Here is a 21,351-nt window from a genome sequence, read left to right as displayed (position 1 = left end):
TTGAGAACAATGCACAATTCTAGTTATATAATCTTAATTTAAATACTTTTTTTTTAATATTTAGGAGAAACATTTCTTAAAGTGAGGTTTCACTAACAGTTTACTAAGTATTCACAAATGATCCAAAGTTTTATAACATATACAATTCTCAATTCAATTACTTTTAACTGTCTTTAACAGATATAATTTCACTAGGAAATCAAGTTTTTTAAAAAAGAATCTAAATTGTCTATAGTTACACTTATAAAACCTTTTAAAAATACCTTTCCAGAAGACGTTTGAAGATACTGAAAACTATTTAAAATCTAAGTTCAAGCACAAAAAATAATTCCACATATAACAAATAATTATAAAATGTGTTCATTTCAAACTTTGTCCCAAAGTATTTCAACATTTGTGCTAGTCCCTAAGGGAAAAAAAACCCATTATTTGTTTTATATTACTGTTAGTGAAAGCAAGCACTTGAGTGGAAAGTTTAAAAACAAACTTGGAAATGGTTAAAAAAAAAGATGAAAAATGTCAGATGTCAATGGGTGTACGTTTCTTACCACTTCAGAAGGCTCATCGTCATCGTAGTACATGTTTCGTACACACCTCGAAGTAAATTCTTAGCATGTCCGCTAAGAAATCCTTTCATAGGAAGTTAAAGTGCATTATGACAGTGATACACTTTCCACAGCTGGAATATAGTGATACTAGTTTCCCACGCTTGGCAATGCTCTTAAAATAGGCTCTCAGACACCAAAAGACAAAAAATGACTATTTGTAAGCACTTCAGGAAATGATGCTCTGGCAAACTGACTGAAATTTCCATAAATAGCCAAAATCAGCTTTTTTTTTTTTTTTCTGGAGACAGTCTTGCTTTGTTGCCCAGGTTGGAGTGTGCAGTGGGTGGCACAATCTCTGCTCGCTGTAACCTCTGCCTCCCGAGTTCAAGTGATTTCTGGTTAATTTTTATATTTTTAGTTAGAGATGGGGTTTCACCATGTTGGCCAGGCTGGTCTTGAACTCCTGACCTTAAGTGATCTATCCACCTCAGCCTCCCAAAATGCTGGGATTATAGGCGTGAGCCACTTTGCCTAGCCCAAAATCTGTCTTTGATGGACTATATTAATTGATTACTAAAAGCAAAATAAACCAAAGAAAGTGCTGGGCCAGGAGAATTTCATTCAAGTTTCTGTTCAGTGGTTTACTCACATGACACAGACCTAGATGTGGAAAGGCTCCTACATTTGAATGGTTGAACCAGCCAACATTCCAGTAACCCAGGTAGATGGGGAAAGAACCCTAGTGAACCAGAATGAAGTAAGTAAGACTTATTTCTCATTTATTTAAACGGGTAGATTGATTTTCTACGAATTTGAAAGGAATGTGAGTATTTGTGAGGTTAGAGGGCTTAGAAACTTCCTGGAATGCCTACCCTTCACAGGCCAAATTGACAGATTCTTACATCCTCAACAAAGATACTTCTATACGTTTATTTTCTTTCTTGATCTGAGTTTGCTTCACATTGTGAATAATTTCTGTGAGAAAGTATTCAATGAAATCAATGAATGGTTAATACTATACTGTTCTCCAAATAAGGAAGAACGGAGGCTCTCTTTTTCAACATTCAGGTAGTATACACTAAGAATGTTGCACTGTTCTGTCCCAACATTATAATCCAGAGAAAATATTTCAGCAAAATATTTAATCTTCCTTCAGCCTCTTAAAAAAATAACAAAAACCTTGCCAAACATCCTCGTAGTACAAGGACAGGATTTCTGCCAAGAAAGTCATCATGTTTTAATTAGAAATAATTTAAACAAATATTGGAGAAGCTTAAGAGGTTGTATAGATTAAAATACAGTAATGTGCAAAAGAAGGCCAACCTTGGGTGGCATTTGGAATAAACCGTGAAGGCAAACAGAGTGTAACAGTCCAAATCGCTTTTATATGTAAATAATTGGCCGTCACCAAATAATTATCAAATATGGATGAAGAAAGGTTGAAAATTAAAAAGAGGCCTTAAAGAATATCTATCTGGTCCTCTCATATTCTGATGAGAATATCAAGGCCAGAGGGGTAAGTAAATAACTTGTCCAAAGCCAATCAGCTTGATTGCATGCTGAAAACAAACTAATTCCCAGATGGTTCCCTTAACCGAACCCTGGGGCAGGAAACACAATACAGTGGTTAGCAAAAAATGAGACAAGAGTAAGTTGAACCCAGGAAACGGTCTTAACTATCAACTCAATCAGTAATTAACTTTGAGGTCCAGGACAAGTGCCTTAACTTCTCTAGACATCCACTTTCATCCTTAACCCAAGTAGATTGGATTAGATTAATTTATACACCTCTCTCTACTACTAACATTCCAAAATTCTGTGCCTACAAATAAAACAGCACTTGCAAAAAATGTTATCCTAAGTGCAAGAGAAATTGCATAGACTTCTGGATTTTATGATAATTATTTAATCTCCTATCACTTTTAAATCCTATTACACATACTAACAAGAAAGTAAGCTAAAGAATAATGAAGAAAGAAATATCGCATGGAAAATGACATTTTGGCAGAAAGAGGAAGATTGGGAATGAAGATGAAAGATATCTAAAGCAAGGAGAGGAAAGTAAATTGATACACACAAAAGAGATGGTGGCAACAAATGCACGTCAGAGGTAACAGATGTAGAACAGCCAGGTAATGAAAGAAGAGGCTGAGAAATGGAGAAAGAAAGAGAAGACCAGACCAGAATAAAAATTAAACTGCCTTAGATGGGTGCAGTGGCTCACGCCTGTAATCTCAGCACTTGGGGAGGCCAAGGCGGGTGGATCATTCGAGATCAGGAGTTCGAGACCAGCCGGGCTAACATGGTAAAACCCCTTCTCTACTGAAACCACAAAAATCAGCCAGGCATGGTGATGCACGCCTGTAATAACAGCTACTCAGGAGGCTGAGGCTGCAGAATCGCTGGAACCCGGGAGACGGAAGTTACAGTGAGCCAAGATATTGCTACTGCACTCCAGCCTGGGTGACAGAGCCAGACTCTATCTCAAAAAAAAAAGTTAAAATTCCATAACAAATATTGCTATAGAAAACACACGTAGAGGCCAGGCACCGTGGCTCACGTCTATAATCCCAGTACTTTCAGAGGCTGAGGCGAGTGGATCACCTGAGGTCAGGAGTTCAAGACCAGCCTGGCCAACATGGTGAGATCCCTGTCTCTACTAAAAATACAAAATTAACTGGGTGTGGTGGCAGGTGCCTATAATCCCAACTACTCAGGAGGCAAGGCTGGAGAATCACTTGAACCTGGGAGGTGGAGGTTTTATAAGCTTAGATTGTGCCATTGCACTCCAGCCTAGGCAACGAGCAAAACACCATCTCAAAAAAAAAAAAAAAAAAAAAAAAAAAAAAAAAAAAAAAATTAAACTGCCTTCAATGCTCTACTATTCACAACAGCAGTAATAAAAATACTGCCAGTATTAACATTATTAAAACAATTTATGATATAGAATGCACTTCTCCAAAACCATTTGTTCTTAAACCAAACCTATTTGATTGGTATTATTATCCTTACTATTTAAAGAAAGAAAAAAAGAACCAATGTCGAGAGATGTTAGGTGCTATACCCAGTGTCACACAGCTATAATGAGTATGTTAGGCAAAGACCTGAATTCAGACCCTCTGGCTCAAACACTTTGGCCACACTGTCTAGTCATACATATTTTTAAAAGATGCTATTAAATACTAGCTTTGAACTGCTAGCTTTGAACTTACTAGAATAAAAGACTGAAGGGAATGCAAGGTACTGGTAGTTTCATGCTGAACCTTCAGAGAGTGTACGCTCTTTGAAAGCATAAGACAGACGTGTCAAGAAATAACCAGCACAACAAATGCCATGTGGCACTGAGGATCAGAGGATGAAGCTTCCGTGGGGATCAGAGAAGTCCCCACGGGGTGACAGGATTTGAACCAGGAAGAAAGCAGGGGTGACTGGGTACAAGACATCCTCAAGTGAGTAGACCTGCTGCTTGGTGCTTGTACAGAAACCGTAGGCGTTACGTCTGAAAAGCCAAGCCTGAGCCATCCATCCTGTTGAGAGCCTGGAACGCCAGGCTAACACTTTTGTAATTGATCTTGTAAATGATGAGCCATCCCAGATTTTAACACAGGGGACTGGGATGTTAAAATCTTTATTTAGGAAACCTATTGTGCTGTTCATGGGAAGAAAAGCCAGTGAGGAGCTTCTGAGATGTCTGAGCAGAGAAGAAGGGGGAGAGGCAACGTGTCCATGTGACCAAGAGGAGAGACAAGTGCATAAACTGTCTTCAACAGGGTCAGTTTTTGTTCACAGGTAGAGCCAATTAGCCCAGAGTTAATAAACTCACTTAATGAAGGCCCGGCCTAACATTCTACATGCATTTTCTTTTCTTTCTTTTGTTTGTTTTTTTTTTGAAACGGAGTCTCACTCTGTTGCCCACGCTGGAGTGCAGTGTCTGCGATCTCAGCTCACTGCAACCTCCGCCTCCCGGGGTCAAGTGATTCTCCTGCCTCAGCCTCCCGAGTAGCTGGGACTACAGGCATGTGCCACCACTTTTGTACATTTTTGGTAGAGACAGGTTTTCACCATGTTGGTCAGGCTGGTCTCAAATTCCTGACCTCCTGAAGTGCTGGGATTACAGGCATGAGCCACGGCGCCCAGCCTCTACATGCATTTTCTATAGCAATATTTGTTATGAACTTTTAACATTCTATGGACTTAAAAAATTGATCATCCACTTCACAGGTTATCATTTTTGCTATTTTTCTTATACTTAAATGATTTTGAGTCAATTCACCTAAGGTGACTTCTGTGTCCATTCTCTAAAATGACAAAAATAGAATACTAATATAATCACTTAGAGGGAAAAAAAATGAGGAAACAGTAATCGCATAATGTAAAGAAGTAATTAGAAAAAAACTAGTCAAATTTTCATAAATTTTACAAGTATCTATTGCTCCTAACAAAACATTTTGAAGAAAGGGTCTTTAGATAACCCTTAATAGCTGTAACTGAAACAAAATTCATCATGACTTTTTAGAAATACAAATTAAGTTGAAAATGTTTCCATAAGCATGCTTAAGAAGTCCTTAACAAGAAAAACAACATGGCTAAAAAGAACAGGATGCATGCATGTACACAAAAACACTCAAAAGAGGCTTCAGTCATTAGGTGAACCACTGCTAGATAAACTGAGTGTTAATTGTTAAACAAATTGTCCTTTATCTGGGTAAATGTGTACCGGTAATAATATGGAAGTTAGAAACAGAGGTTGGTTTTGGGAAATAGCAATTAGGAATTTTATCTTAGGCTGGGTGTGGTGGCTCACGCTTGTAATCCCAGCACTTTGGGAGGCAGAGGCGGGCAGATTGCTTGAGGTCAGGAGTTCAAGACCAGCCTGGCCTAGGTGGTGAAACTCCAACTCTACTAAAAATATGAAAATTTCCCAGGCATGGTGGCATGCCCTGTAATCCCAGCTATCTGGGAGGCTGAGACGGGAGAATCACTTGACGCGGAAGGCGGAAGTTTCAGTGAGCGAAGATCATGCCACTTGTACTCCAGCCTGGGCAACAGAGCAAGACTGTTTAAAAAAAAAAAGAAGAAGAATTTTATCTTAGACAAGATAACAGTAATAACACAACCATGGAGAAATGTATAATAAGCAATTGGACTTATATGACTGGAATTTTTTTTTTTTTTTTGAGACAGAGTCTTGCTCTGTTGCCCAGGCTGGAGTTCTGTGGTGGCACCATCTCGGCTCACTGCAGCCTCCACCTCCTGGGTTCAAGCGATTCTCCAGCCTCAGCCTCCCGAGTTTCTGGGACTTCAGGCATGCACCATCATGCCCAGCTATTTTTTTATTTTTTATTTTTTGTAGAGACAGGGTCTCATTAAGTTGCCAGCTGGTCTTGAACTCCTGGGCTCAAGTGATCCTCCCACCTCAGCCTCCCCAGTTGCTGGGATTATAGGTAGAAATTTTGAAAAGTCTATTTTAGGATGGCTACATAAAGGTAATGGATGAGCCCAGGAAGTAGAGGAGAATGCTAACACACAGGTGCTCCAAGCAGATAGAAGAATAAAGAGAGTTTAAGATAAAATTTCAGGGAACATACACATTTACTAGATGGGGGAAAAGTCAGACAAGAATGAGAGGTCATGCTGAGAGAAGTAGGATGCAGGAAAAAAAACCACAATGAGATGAAGGAGGGATGAACAATGAACAGAAAAGAAAGGTCAGCAGGAATTCGAATTGTGGACAAAATCTCCTGGCTTTGATGATGAGGAAGGCATTCATGCTTCTCCCACAGTGAGTAGGGAATATCACTGGTTTTGCAGCTAAGGATAGGGGAAAGGACATGGATTTTGGAATCAGACAGTCCTGTTCTGCTCCTTGCTGGCTGTGTACTCAGCAGGTGCCTAATCTGACACCCCAGATGCAGGGGAATACACAGCCAGCAAGTCATCTAAGAAGACAAGCTGCAGAGCCCGCTCTCTTCACTCATGACTACCTGTGGCCACCATATCTCAGCCCCGTGATCAAAGCTGCCACTTAAAGTTCTGTGCCTCAGTTTCCTTCTCTGTGAAATGAAAACAATAGGTCTGCCTCACAGGACTCTTGTGAGTGATAAGTTATTAGAAACATAGCATAAATATTGCCTTAAAAACAAAATAAGGCTGGGCTCAGTGGCGCATGCCTGTAATCCCAGCACTATTTGAGGATGAGGCATGAGGATCCCTTGAAGCCAGGACTTTAAGATCAGCCCAGGCAACAAAGTGAGATTCCATCCTTACAAAAAATAAAATTAGCCAGGTATGGTGGTGCACACCTGTAATCCCAGCTACTCAGGAGGATGAGGCAAGAGGATTGCTTGAGCCGAGGAGTTTGAGGCTGCAGTAAGCTGTTATTATTGTTCCACTGCACTCCAGCCTAGGCAACAGAGTGAGACTCTGTCTCTTAAAATAAAGCTAAACTGAAGTCTTTGTGCCTCAGTTTCCTCCTCTATATAAGAGAGGAAGCAGCACCTGTTTCTGAGGTTGTTGGAATAACTGATGTCAAAGAAACTTCAAAGTTCATTTCCCTGTTCTTACAATGTTGATTCATCGGCAGTTCATTGATGTCTTTCCTGAGCACCCGCCCTGTGTGACGCTGGATCACCCTATGCTCCTGCACTGTTCTTACCCGCCCTCCCCAGTATACAGTCAAGTTCCTATGTTTATGGCTTAATTTGAATATAGAACGGTTTAATTTCCTTTTTGCACTCGTGGCTCAATTTACAACCCAGGACTCTTTAGTACCACTCACGACAGCAATAAGCATAAGCATAAAAGTTAATCTTAACATCAAAATAATTCAAAGTACAATAATTATAATTCAAGAGCTGTGGCCAAGAAACATGCCAGTTTAAGAACATCACACACCGGGGACTGTTGGGGGGTAGGGGGCGAGGGGAGGGAGAGCATTAGGAGAAATACCTAATGTAGATCACAGGCTGATGGGTGCAGCAAGCCACCATGGCACATGTACACCTATGTAACCGCATGTTCTGCACATGTACTCCAGAACTTAAAAGTATGAAAAAGAAGAAAAAAAAAAGAATATTACTTATAAACTCCAGGCTGGGTGCGGTAGCTCCCAAAATCCTATCACTTTGGGAGGCCAAGGTGGATGGATCATTTGAGGTCAGGAATTCAAGACCAGCCCGGTCAACATGGTAAAATCCCATCCCCACTAAAAATAAAAAAAATTAGCCAGGCATGATGGCACACACCTGTAATCCCAGCTACTCTGGAGGCTGAGGTGGGAGAATCACCTGAACCTGGGAGGCAGAGATTGCAGTGAGCCGAGATGGCGCCACTGCACTCTAGCCTGGGTGACAGAAGGAGACCTTGTGTCAAAAAAAAAAAAAAAAAAAGAACGTTACTCACAAACTCCAAATATCATTCCCACATCTATTTATTTTCTGGGGGTAGGCTTCTCAAAGGACACGAGCTATTTTAGTTGAAGGTTGTGCCTGCAAAATAGGTCCCTAAATAACATAGAAGTTAAAAAAAAGAAAATAGCTATCAGTATTTCAATGGTTATTAAGACCCCCAAAATGTTACTTTTCCATCATGACAATTTGTGTCACTGTTTTCCAGTTAAATTCAGGCCTGTATTAAACTGACATAAGATTTCCCAGGAAACTGCGACGTAAAAAAGATTGCATAGGAGAAAAACGTCATGTAAAGTTTTTCTAATATGGCCCTATTTATGAAAAGAACAACAACAAAAAAAAAACCCTGAATTTAAGTGTTTTGGTCTGTGATGCTGTATTGACAGATACAAGGAATCTATAAATAACCAAGTTATTTATTTTCAGGCTTTCATTTTATTCTATTGTTTGTTTCTTAAGCACAATTCACACTTCTTTGTCATCAACCTGAATTCCTTCCACTGCTTTTTATTTCCTAGCCAGCTTTCTCTATCATACTCCATTGTTCTATTTATATGGTAAGTATTCTGAGTTAAAAAAAAAAAAACTTGGCATGTCACAAGTACAGCCACCTTGTAGCTGTATAGGAAAACCAAATGTCATACTGCAATCACAAAGTAGTCCTATAGAGAAAGAGAGAGAGCTCATTAAAGAAGGAATTTCCCTCATTCATTGCTGTATTCCTAGGTTCTAGAACAGCAGGTGGCACATGCTAGTTGCTCAATAAACATTTATAAATTGAATAAATGGGCCAGGCATGGTGGCTCACACCTGTAATCCCAGCACTCTGGGAGTCTGAGGTGGGTGGATCACTTGAGGCCAGGAGTTTGAGAACAGCCTGGCCAACACAGTGAAACCTTGTCTCTACTAAAAATACAGAAAATAGCGGGGCATGGTGGCGTGCATCTGTGGTACCAGCTACTCAGAAGCTTGAGACAGGAGAAACACTTGAACCTGGGAAACAGACATTGCAGTGAGCTGAGATCATGCCACTGCCCTCCAGCTTGGGTAACAGAGTGAGTCTCTAATCAATCAGTTGAATGGATGAATGTGTTTTCCTGTTTCTGCATATTCCCTTCCATTCACTCATTCTTTTCTTCCTTCCTTAAATATTTGCCATGCACTGCGACAATGTGCTGGACGTTGAGGCTTCTATAATAGATGAGGCAAACATGATTCGTGCCCTCCATGCAGGAGGAGCTTACGGAGCTTATCGTCTAAACCAGTGGATCCCCAAAAGGAGTGTTCCAGAAAGGTATTGCTGGATTTTTGGTTGTTTCAACAATTGAGAGGCATTACAGATGCTTGTACACAGCGGCTAGGAATATACATGTCCTGCATTTTACACAACAATCCTACATGATTATAAGATGGATATGCACTTCCTCTCACGATCTTTGACTATCCTGCTGGAATTCATGTAGGTGAAAAATATAAAATTATCTGAACCTAGAATCTAAGTGTTTTTGGGATATGAGGACTTTTTTTTTGCATAGTTGTAAAATATACTGAATTTTCCAGAAATGAAAGTACTGTGACAATCAATGAAAGACTGTACTTTGTTTGGAAATTTACCAGGAATTGTTAACTATTAATAGCCACACACCTGTAGGTGTACATCACCATTAATCTGCAAGTGCACTGGCCTCATCCATGGGACTGCTTCCTCACATTTTCTAGTGTGGTTATACCAGCATAATAACCCATTGAAATACACACTACCTGAGAATAAATTAAATATTTTTATTCATTGGTCAGTATTTTGACCCAAATGGTTTTTGAAATTTGTGTGTTGGTTGTTTGCATTAACTATAAATTTCACTTCAGGATGATAAAGGAGGAGTGCTGAAATACACGTAAAAGAAATTGAGTTTGGGCCAGGCACAGTGGCTCACGTCTGTAATCCCAGCACTTTGGGAAGCTGAGGCAGGAGGATCGCTTGAGCCCAGGAGTTCGAGACCAGCCTGGGCAACATGGGGAAACCTCATCCCTACAAAATATAAAAAAAATTAGCCAGGTCTGGTAGCATGTGCCTGTGGTTCCAGCTATTGGGGCTGAGATGGGAGGATTGCTGGAGCCCTGGAGGACAAGGCTACAATCATGTCAGTGCACTCTAGCCTGGGCAACAGAGTGAGATGCTGTCGTAAAAATATAAAAAGAAAGAAGAAGAAGAAAAGAAAAGAAAAGAGAAAACAAGGAAGGAGGGAAGAAGGAAGGAAGGAAGGAAGGAAGGAAGGAAGGAAGGAAGGAAGGAAGGAAGGAAGGAAGGAAAAAGAAAGGGGAGGGGAGGGGAGGGGAGTGGAAGGGAGAGGAGAGGAGAGGAGAGGGGAGGTCCAAAATGTGAACTGCTGGTCAAATAATTACATTTATATGAAGCAAACTGGGTGAGGAGAATAATGGGAAAAGTTCCTTTGTGCAATGTAGTCAGGGAAAACTCTTCTGCAGAACCACAGTCTGAGACATTTAGGCTCAAAGTAAAGGGCAGGGAAGAACATTCCAGGTTAATAATAATAATAATAATATCATCATCATCATCATCATCATCATCATAATCATCATTATCCAGCAAAACCAGACAGGTGGAAAGAAGTTGGCTTGTTGGAGAAAGTGAGGAAAATAAGCAGTGATGATGAGGTGAAGTGAGAGAGACAGAGGACAGGGTACAGGCAGTGGGCTTCCTGATGGTGCCCAGAATTAGCATGATGCAAAGTGGGTGCTGGGCAGTTGGGACAGTTGCATGAATGAAGCATCAGAAAAAAATGCAGGAGCAGAGGCCCAGCGTATGGCCGCTTCATCCTTGAAGGAGTCAAGATGTGTAAGCAGTATCACAGTGGGGAAGGCGAGAAGGGAGGGCTGTGTCAATGCACAGGGCAGTGGGTAGAGATCCAGGTCTCCTGGGACCTCCAGGGGGCTGCAGACTTGGGGTGCCAGAGTCTCCGTGGAGCAACCCTCACAGAAACCTTCCAGAAAATTGTGGGGTTTTTGCATATTTTACCTGCATGTTAGTTGAATCAGACATTACAGAGGAGAAAGAAAAATCAGAGGCCGGGCGCGGTGGCTCATACCTGTAACCCCAGTTGGGAAACCGAGGCAGGTGGATCATGAGGCTAGGAGTTCAAGACCAGCCTGGCCAAGATGGTGAATTCCTGTCTCCACTAAAAATACAAAAAAATTAGGCAGGCATGGTGGACGCCTATAATCCCAGCTACTTGGGAGACTGAGGCAGAGAACTGCTTGAACCCCAGAGGCGAAGGTTGCAATGAGCCGAGATTGTGCCACTGCACTCCAGCCTGGGCGACAGAGCAAGACTCCCTCTCAACAACAACAACAACAACAACAAAAAATCAGATCAAACTTGCAGAACCTAATCAGCTGGCCTTATGGCAGATACTTCTGTGATTATAACTAGGACTGAGTGTTAGCAGCAGCTCTGCCATTGCATCAAAAAACTAAATAAAGGCTACAATCTATTCAAGTGTTGTAATCATTTGTGTGCTATCATTCATCATCCCGAGAACAAATCATAGCTAACACTAACACCAAATCGTTAGTTACATATGGAAGCCCCATTTTAAAAAAAAAAGGACAATAAATTTTTCTTTTTGTTTATAACAACTTTTTTCTACCTAGGTTTATATCTGGAAAAGAACAACTACAAGTAATGTTTGTGAAAGATAAGCTTCTTATCCAGAACTCCAAAATCTAGAAAGCTCAAATAACAAGAAGTGATAGAAGTACTATGTTAAGCACCCTGAAACACTAAGAGTGTACATGCTGAGTATCCCTTATCTGTAATGCCTGGGACTAAAGTGTTTTGGATTTAAAATTTTATTTGGATTTTGGAATATTTGTATGTACATAATGAGCTATATTGGGGATGGAACTCAAGTCTAAATACAACATTCATGAATGTTTCATGTATACTTTATACATATAGCCTCAAGGTAATTTTACATGATATTTTAAATAATTTTGTGCATGAAACAAAGTTTGTGTACGTTGAACCATCAGGAAGCAAAGGTGTCTCTAGCCTATGGAAGTACTCAAAAAGTTTTGGATTTCAGATTTTTGGATTTGGAACGCTCAACCTGTAATATTGAGCTTCAGATGTGACTTTGAAGAAAGAAACCACACATGGTTTTGTGGTCGTGCTTTAGTTTAATTCTCTGAACCCTGATGACCCCTGTGTGATTATGCAGATATTTTCAGAACCAGAAAAGCCACTGCCCACCGCTTGCTCTGCCGGACTTCTCATAAGTCCCTGCTCCTCTGTTGTTGAGCATGCTGGGTCCTGAGACTCCTCTAAAGATAGTTCCCCCACCCCTACAGCTGTAACTGAAAAACAAACACACAAGCAAAAACAACAAAACACAAACAAAATAACCAGAGCGTCCCTTTCAGCCTTCATCTTCTGTGATCTCAGCTTCATCCAACATAATCAACCACACCAGGGCAACATCTGGTTCCTCTCCAGGTCCCACCATAACTGTCTTCGGTTCCGCTGCCATGTTTCTCTCCCCAGGACTCTTCCAACAGCCTTCTGACCTTTTCAAGGCCAGCACAAGTTGGTGGAAGGGTGGAGAGTTGGGTGGTGGTTGGGACCAGGCACAATGGAAAGTTCTCATAGGACCTCACCAAGGACACTCTTCCCAAGACAGGCAAACAGTTTAAGGGCCCAAGTCAGGAGGAAAAAAAAACGAGCTAACACTTAACAAGTGTTTGTTAAATGATTAATACTTCATTATCATACAGTGTTTTACTATTTTTAAGACTTTCAAATTATATTTGAGCCTTGAGGTCTATAGGGGTCATACATCCTTATTACTCCAAATGCAAAGATAAGCAAATTGACTCTCAGGGATTTGACTCTGGGTGATTTGTCCAATGTCACTCAGCTAATTAAGGCCTGCTATAGTTTTTTGACAGACTATACATTCCATTTAAATGCCACCGAGTACTCATCAAACTGCTAGACACTTGCTGGTATTAATGAGTGCCAAGCATTTTCAAAATATTTACCAGAATATGAGTTTGCTCAATGCCTAGTAAGATTTACTGTTTATACTAGAAAGAAAACTTTACTCATAGTGTTTCCTTATAATGCCTTTGGGCAAAAAAATAGATAATGGCTTTTGTCAGAGTTAACAGACTAAACAGATACAAGTAATGAACTGGAAGCCCTCAGCTGCCATACAGCAGTATAAAGTTTTTCAGAACTAGGCTGATAATCCAAATTTATACTCTCAAACTGGATTGCCATTAATTAGAAATATTAATAGTTCATAACCCCCGGAATGCTGTATTCTCTCTTATCAAGCATTTGCTTTATTTTTCCCTCATATTAAAGTCTTTTGTGGTTAATTTTACTTTGATGTGTACCTTATACTGAATTAACATACATCAGTGAACTGTAAAGAAAAGAAATGCTTACATAGTTCGTTTATATCACAAAGTTACAGAGTTGAAACAGTTGAGAAGGCCTTAACTAAGATTTTTACAAGTCCATACAAACATACGTTTCATATAGAATCATAATTTTTTCTTTTTTTTTTTTGGAGAAGGAGTCTTGCTCTGTTGCTCAGGCTAGAGCGCAGCAGCATAATCTCAGCTCACTGCAACCTCCGCCTCCCGGGTTCAAGTGATTCTCATGCCTCAGCCTCCAGAGTAGCTGGGATTACAGGTGCCCACCACCATGCCCGGCTAATTTTTGTATTTTTAGTAGAGATGGGATTTCACCATCTTGACCAGGCTAGTCTCGAACTCCTGACCTTGTGATCCACCTGCCTCGGCCTCCCAAAGTGCTGGGATTACAGGTGTGAGTCACCACACCCGGCATAGAATCATAAATTTTTAAAGCCCAGTTCTAATTTTAAAACATGTAGAATTAAATGTAGGCCACAATATTGTATAGCAATCATATTTCTCTAATAAAAAATAAGATTTCTTTCATTATCCTTTTTCTGAACAGATCACATTTTCCCGCTACCAGACATAATATTTCATGAATAAGAAAAAAAACTTTATTAAAGTATTCTATAACTTATAGCTTTACTAGAGATGATATATTTGATGGATTCAAAATATGCTCACATATTGTATTCACAGCTTTTATTGATACAAACATATACGTTCCTTCATCTGCCCAGAACATGAGAAAATCCAATATACTAATAATTCCAAATTGTGCTAAATATTACATGTAAAGCATTCTCCCTTAAAAATGTCATATACTATGAAATGCTATGAAGCATTTTTCTTCTAAGTATTACTTGAAAAACATTTCTGCAACGAAACCTATGCAGTCCATTGTAATTCATATAACAATTAAGTATGCACATTTGAAAAATGATGTCTAATTAATAGAAACTCTTCCAAAGCAACAAGTGGGTAGCAAAACTAAGCAAGCAAGAGTGCTTCAAAATGGAACTCCTGGAATGCTTTTAAACCATGTTACTTGCTTATCATTCACTGATTATTCCTGGTTTCTCTTTTCTTTCTCGATTTATCAATCCTACTGTTCCCTATTTCAGTAGTCTTCCATGATAACATTAGACCAAATTCCACAACCTAAGAGCTTTCATACAGTGGTGACATGTGCTATCTTCATAGCTCTGTATGATAAAGCAATTATGTTCTCTCGGTGTTGTAAGAATTAAGGGGATCAGATGCCATGCTGTTTCCCTGCTTCACAGAGGAGCCCTGTGTCATGGGACGTGATGCATAGAAGTTCGCTCAACTCATGCAATCAGAAAGGTAACATGAATATCAGAATACCAAATATCTTACTCTTATATAAGGCTAAGAATGAAGTATGCAGCAGAGGCTGGCTTGTATGCAAAAATGTACTTTTAAATTGTACTTTTAGAAGTTGAGTGCCTATTCATCTTGGGCATAGCATTGAACTCACAGAAGAAAGAGACTGTCAAAATATCATCTGTCAGAGCTCTGCAAACAGGTCAAACATCCTTTTTAGGAGACTATGAACAGGCCCTGAGAGAGCAGCAGGAGTGTAGAACATTTGAAATTCTCTATGTCTATATATGTATTTTAAATGTCATCACTCTCTTTCTTTGGTTTGCAAAAACTGTCATCCATTTTGACTTGTTGAATCAATGAATTCATCAGGAAAAAAAGCCTCTAATAGAAATCACACTTTAAAAGAGACTTTCTCTAACTTTGAAAGCAATACAACCAAAGAATCTTAAATTATGTGAAAAACTTTCCTAATTCTGTAATTAAGAACTGATCTGGTTTATTATGTTGAACTCAATTCATTGTTTCCTTTCGTTCCAGATTAAGGGCAGAGAGGAAATTATGCAAATACGCTGGGTTGGAAATTATTTCTCTCGGCTTGTACAGACCATCTGGTTTTCCGTGGTAGAGTGAAAAAGGCAGAAAATGGTAACAATAGAATAACACGTGTTTCCAACAAAATCCTGAAGAATGCTTTGAAATTTCTGGATGTAGCAAGTCATTTTCCAGTTCATCATCTTACCCAATTAAAAAATATAGGTAGAGGAATGTAAAGAGACAGTAATCATTGTATATCGCAGATCACTGAATATGTTATATATAGCAGAATCAGAAAAGATCTCTAGCACAGTCCAATTTCCCCAAGCACCTTCTTTCTTGCCTTATGAGACTTTATCACAGAATTAATTGTCTTCTCATCTGTAATACAACAAGATGACGGGATACAGAATATATTTAGTTCTAAACCTATATTTGCAAAAGAAACATATTTTAAAGATCCCAAGAAAGCCTGATGAGAAATCTGGTTATAAACACACATTTTAGCAAAAAAAAAAAAAAAAAAAAAGAAAAGAAAGGGTGGTCTTTAGAAACATATTTACTTTGTTTTTATATACATTCCCTTGTGGGAATGACTGTATGCTATTGCTTTTCTGAAAAACTAGCTGGCATATAATAAGAAAAAAGCAGCTCATTAAAAAAAAATTCTAATTGATCCTCCTAGAAGACTGAAAACTCTGTTAACAAAAGTTACTTGTTTAGAGAAGATTAAACACGGGTTTTAACTGTGATGGGAGGATGGCTTGAGCTCAGGAGTACCAGGCTACAGTGAACTATGACTGTACTCCATTGCACTCCAGCATGGATGACAGAGCGAGACCCTGTCTCAAAAACCACCACCACCACCAAACGACCAAACAAAAAGTGGTTTTTAAAACACAAGTTAATTTTAAGATGATCTTGGTATCAGACCCATGGGGTGATTTTCATTAACCCTGCCTAGGAAATAAACAGCTGGCCTTTTGTTCTGCTGCGTAAAGGCCTGCCAGGCCTGGTGGACTCCTGGAGGGCTGACGGGCAATCTCACCTCCTGCTACAGGACCCGCAGGGCTCAAGGTGAAGGAGATGCCCCTGGGTGAAGATTCAGGGAACCTAAAGCCCTACTCCTAAAGGAACGCCGGCTGCTCTAGCAGCTGGGGCCATAAGAAAGAGCAGTCACCAGAGGCAAAACAAACAAAAACAACAAGGAAGCACAGGCAGTGCTGCGTGTGCTACGTGCACGGAAGACGCTGCCCTTTTGCTTCCAATTCCTGCTTTTGCCACTGACACCTGTGGTTCCCCATGCTAGTGACAAACTTGACTGTGCTGTGATTCTTCATCTGCCAACTAGAGATGATCATGTGTCTATTTCACTGGGTTGTTATGAGAATTATTATTATTATTTTATTATTTAAAAAAATTTTTTTCAGACTGAGCTTCGCTCTTGTTGCCCAGGCTGGTGTGCAATGGTGCGATCTCGACTCACTGCAACCTCCAACTCCCGGGTTCAAGCGATTCTCCTGCCTCACCCTCCTGAGTAGCTGGGATTAACAGGTACCTGCCACCACACCTGGCTAATTTTTTGTATTTTTAGTAGAGACAGGGTTTCACCACGTTGGCCAGACTGTCTCAAACTCCTGACCTCTGTGATCCACCCACCTTGGCCTCCCAAAATGCTGGGATTACAGGCATGAGCCATCGTGCCCAGTTGTTATGGAATTAAAAAATAATAATAGATATAAAGCATTTGGCCTCATGCAACATACATGCGCAATACAGGTGGGTTTTTATTAAATTGCATTTTAAGCATTGTGACAAAATATGCATACCATACAATTTACCATTTGAGCCAATTTTAAGCATACAGTTCAACGGCATTGAATACATTCACATTATTGGGTAGCCATCACCATCTTCTATCTCCAGGACCTTTTATTTTTTATTTTTTAAATCATCCCCAGCTGAAAGTCTATCCCCCATTAGACACTAACTCCCCACTCTCCTCTTCTCCCAACTCCTGGCAACCACCATTCTAGACTCTGTCTCCGTTAGTCTATTCTAGGTCCCTCATATAAGTGGGGTCATTCCGTATTTGTCCCCTTGTGTCTGGCTCGTCTCACCTAGCAGATTGTCGTCAATTTTAATAGCATTTTGAATGCCAGGTTTACGCTGCTGGAATGGCAAGTGGTCCCAGAGAAGTCAGGCAAACTCAGTTGTGGAAATTAAATCAATATACATTTTCTTAGCCTAAAAGCAGATACCGCATCAACAATTGGACCCATTATTCTTCACACATGCTGTGTGTGACCATTAACTTTGGTCACTGTAGTATGCTGGAGCTCCGGGAAAACGGTTATTTTTAGGTCTCTTGAAACAAACGAGTTTCAACAACATTTTCACCAATTAGTTGTTCCAGCCACAGCATCACATCCTTCAAAAGTCATACAAAAGCGGTCAAGTGGAGGCTGTGTGGGGAACTCTGAATCTTATACACCTCCTGCAATGTCCTGTGAATGTCCACCCTTCATATAAAATACAAAGAAGTGAAGAAAGGCTGAGGTCTGTTTGTTCTGTCTGCTGGGTCTCATTCTGTCACTCGGGTTGAAGTGCAGAAGCACGACCACAGCTCACTGTAGCCTCAACGTCCGGGGCTCAAGTGATCTCTCACCTCAGCCTCCCAAAGAGCTGGGATCACGGGCACACACCACCACATGTGGCTAATTTTTAAAAAATATTTATAGAGACAGGGTCTCATACGTTGCCCAGGCTGGTCTCAAACTCTTGAGCTCAAACAATCTTCTCGCCTTGGCCTCCCAAAGTGCTAGGATTAGAGGCATCAGCCATCTTGCCTGGCCTAGTTCTGAGGTCTCTTTAAAATATAAACTTTTTATCTGGGCTCGGTGGCTCACGCCTGTAATCTCAGCACTTTGGGAGGCCAAGGCGGGTGGAACACCTGAGGTCAGGAATTCCAGACCAGCCTGGCCAACCTGGTGAAACACCATCTCTACTAAAAACACAAAAATAACTGGGCATGGTGGTGCACACCTGTAGTTCCAGCTACTCGGGAGGCTGAGGCAGGAGAATCAGGAGGTGGAGGTTGCAGGGAGCCGAGATCAGCCACTGCACTCCAGCCTGGGTGACAGAGCAAGACTCTGTCTCAAACAAACGATCTATCTATCTATCTACCCATCCATCCATCCATCCATCCATCCATCCATCCATCCATCCATCCATCCATTCATCTTTTTTCTGAGTTCAAATTTAGCCCATCTAACCACCTTGGGCCTCTGTATTCTAGCTACAGTGCCAAACATATATATCTTAATTAAATCATTTTATAGAGACAGTTGACAAAATTATTCTCTAATTGTTGTCATTCAATAAGTATACTAAATTGAACTGAATTCCACAATTTCCAAATTTTCAACTGATCTTTTACCCTGAGAGTTCTTTAAATATTTATGTCTATAATACAGAAATTTATGATTCCTCAAAATGTACATGGTTGCAAACGTGTTTTTATCTTGCTATGTTATCCAAGTAAGTGGCAATTTCCTCAACAGAGGCTACATTTAACTTCACCTAGATAGTACTCAACACGTATCACATGTGAGCCATTAACATTTTGGGCAATATCATGAGGCTCTCCTTTTTTCCATATTGTTATATTTGGGTGGATATACGCGTTTTTTTAAAGAATGCCCAGATATCAAATCAGCATTAATTATTCACAGTCCACTGTGAAAGACTTGGAAGCTGAGCTGTGCATGATGTTCAAAACCTTCTGATGTGGAATTTAGCCTTGAACAATTCCTTTCAAGTGTTTACATTGACCATTAAATCTGATTAAGTGAAGTCACAAAAATAGCCATCAACCCGGATCCAACAGAAAGGAGCTCAGGCTCATCAGGTTTCGCCTTGCAGAAATACCTGTGTTGTTAGAAACGTGGTCTCAAGATTGAAGGTACATTCCTTAAGTAATTACTCGGGCTTCAAAGTAAAGACAAAACTAGAAACAGCTATTCTCAGATGCTTTAAGGATACTGCATTACTGTTACAGGCTTTTACAGCCTCCCAGAGCAGTGGAGAGATAAGAATTAATTGCCTTCATTGTATAGGAGGAAAAAAAAAAAAAAAAAGCCTAGAGATGTTAATCAACTTGCTCAAAAACTAAGGAGCCAGTGCTAGAATTAAGAATAAAATCTTGGCTGGGTGAAGTGGCTCAAGCCTATAATCCCAGCACTTTGGGAGGCCGAGGCGGGTGGATTGCCTGAGCTCAGGAGTTCGCGACCAGCCTGGGCAACACAGTCTCTACTAAAAAAAAAAAAAAAAAAAACTAGCCGGGTGTGGCGGCATGTGCCTGTAGTCCCAGCTACTCAGGAGACTGAGGCAGGAGAATTGCTTGCACCCAGGCACAGAGGTTGCATGAGCCAAGATCTCATCACGGCACTCCAACCTGCCAGCCTGGGCAACAGAGTGAAACTCCATCTCAAAAAAAAAAAAAAAAGAATAAAATCTTGTTCTTGTCCTTTCAGTGCAGTCAGATATGTCCATTCTATCATGTTTTCAAATCAAAGCCTGTTTCTTCTATTAAGAAGATTAGGAGGCACAGAATGGTATGAAACTGACTTTGTGGAGAGGGCGCTTTTATCAATGAGTATGGCCCTTTCTGACTGATGGCGGCAGGTCTGTTTTGTGCGTTGGTAGCACAGTTAAAGATCTTAGATGTGATTTCATGGGTCAGGTTTTTCTCTTCTCTGATGTCCAAAAAGCCACTAACAAGCCAGGTGCAGTGACTCATGCCTGTAATCCCAGCACTTTGGAAGATCAAGGCAGGTGGATCACTTGAGCTCAGGAGTTTGAGACCAGCCTGGGTAACAAAGTGAAACCTTGTCTCTACAAAGAATACAAAAATTAGCCGGGCGTGGTGGCACACGCCTGTAGTCCCAGCTACTTGGGAGGCTGAGGTGGGATGATGGTTTGAGCCTGGGAGGCGGAGGTTGCAGTGTGCTGAGATCGTATCACTGCACTCCAGCCTGGGCAACAGAGTGAGACCCTGTCCCTCCCCCAGCTCCCCCGCCGACTCCCCCAAAAAAGCCACTAACATTAACAAAGCTAGGTAACTGAACAAAGGTTTAAGGAAAAGTGACAACTATTTGTGAGTTAACAAATGACACGATATTACATTAAGATCAAACTGCTAGCAGATCCCTTAGCAAAAAACCATGTACAAAGTTGCAGTTCTGGCTGGTCTCAGTGGCTTACACCTGTAATCCCAGCACTTTGGGAAGCTGAGGCAGGCGGAACTTGAGATCAGGAGTTTGAGACCAGCCTGGCCAACATGGTGAAACCCCATCTCTACTAAAAATACAAAAATTAGCCAGGCGTGGTGGCACGCACCCGTAGTCCCAGCTACTCAGGAGGCTGAGGCAGGAGAATTGCTCCAACCCGGGAGGCGGAGGTTGCAGTGAGCCAAGATCATGCCACTGCATTCCAGCCTGGGTGACAGAGTAAGACTCCATCTCAAAAAAATAAAAGAAAGTTCCAGTTCTCCAACTCTTAAGAGGAGAGTGGAAGATCTCTGAATGACCACTGGAGGGGGAGCCCTGCAGGAAGCTACAAAGGCACAGTGTCCCTGCCAGGCCCTGCCAGCCCTGAATCAACAGAAACGTGATGGTATGTTGGCTTGTGCTGTCCCTGACAATGTCAAATCTATGAACAGAAAGGTGAGACAGAATTCACTTTTCATATGAAGCGTGCTTCGGTCAGATGTGCCCTTTTCCTTATTCTACGCAATGGTTATTAGCTCTCTGTCAAAAATAAGTGAGATGTCTGAATAAAGTCAAAAGGTTTTTGCTCCATATTCCGAAACTGAGGTTTAAACTTGTGACTAGTCTATCTGTTGATTTCTAATTACACGAATACTCTCTTTCCTCATGCTAGCCTCTAGAGATATCAGTAGGGTATTACAATATAAATGTAAGATAAATTTATATGAAAGACAGTATTTTGATAGCATAGTATTGGATAGGGGAAAAACTATTCCACAGTTAATTCTGTAAGGA

General features: G+C 40.7%; 1 protein-coding gene across 9 annotated transcripts in view; it reads right to left on the bottom strand.

The window, feature by feature from the left end:
• Positions 1-21,351, bottom strand: part of CACNB2 (calcium voltage-gated channel auxiliary subunit beta 2) — a 405,954-nt gene that overhangs the window by 180,585 nt on the left and 204,018 nt on the right. The window contains exon 1 of one of the 9 annotated variants that reach the window (XM_077945112.1): positions 549-656. The exons of the other annotated variants lie outside the window; for them this stretch is intronic. Coding sequence (XP_077801238.1) covers positions 549-581 — 33 coding nt within the window. The 5' untranslated portion in view covers positions 582-656. Of the gene's footprint in view, positions 1-548; positions 657-21,351 lie in introns of those variants that run through there. 9 annotated transcript variants of the gene reach the window in all.

Source organism: Macaca mulatta, chromosome 9, assembly GCF_049350105.2.
Source record: "Macaca mulatta isolate MMU2019108-1 chromosome 9, T2T-MMU8v2.0, whole genome shotgun sequence".
Classification (NCBI taxonomy): Eukaryota; Metazoa; Chordata; class Mammalia; order Primates; family Cercopithecidae; genus Macaca; species Macaca mulatta.
This window is presented reverse-complemented; position numbering and strand designations above follow the sequence as displayed.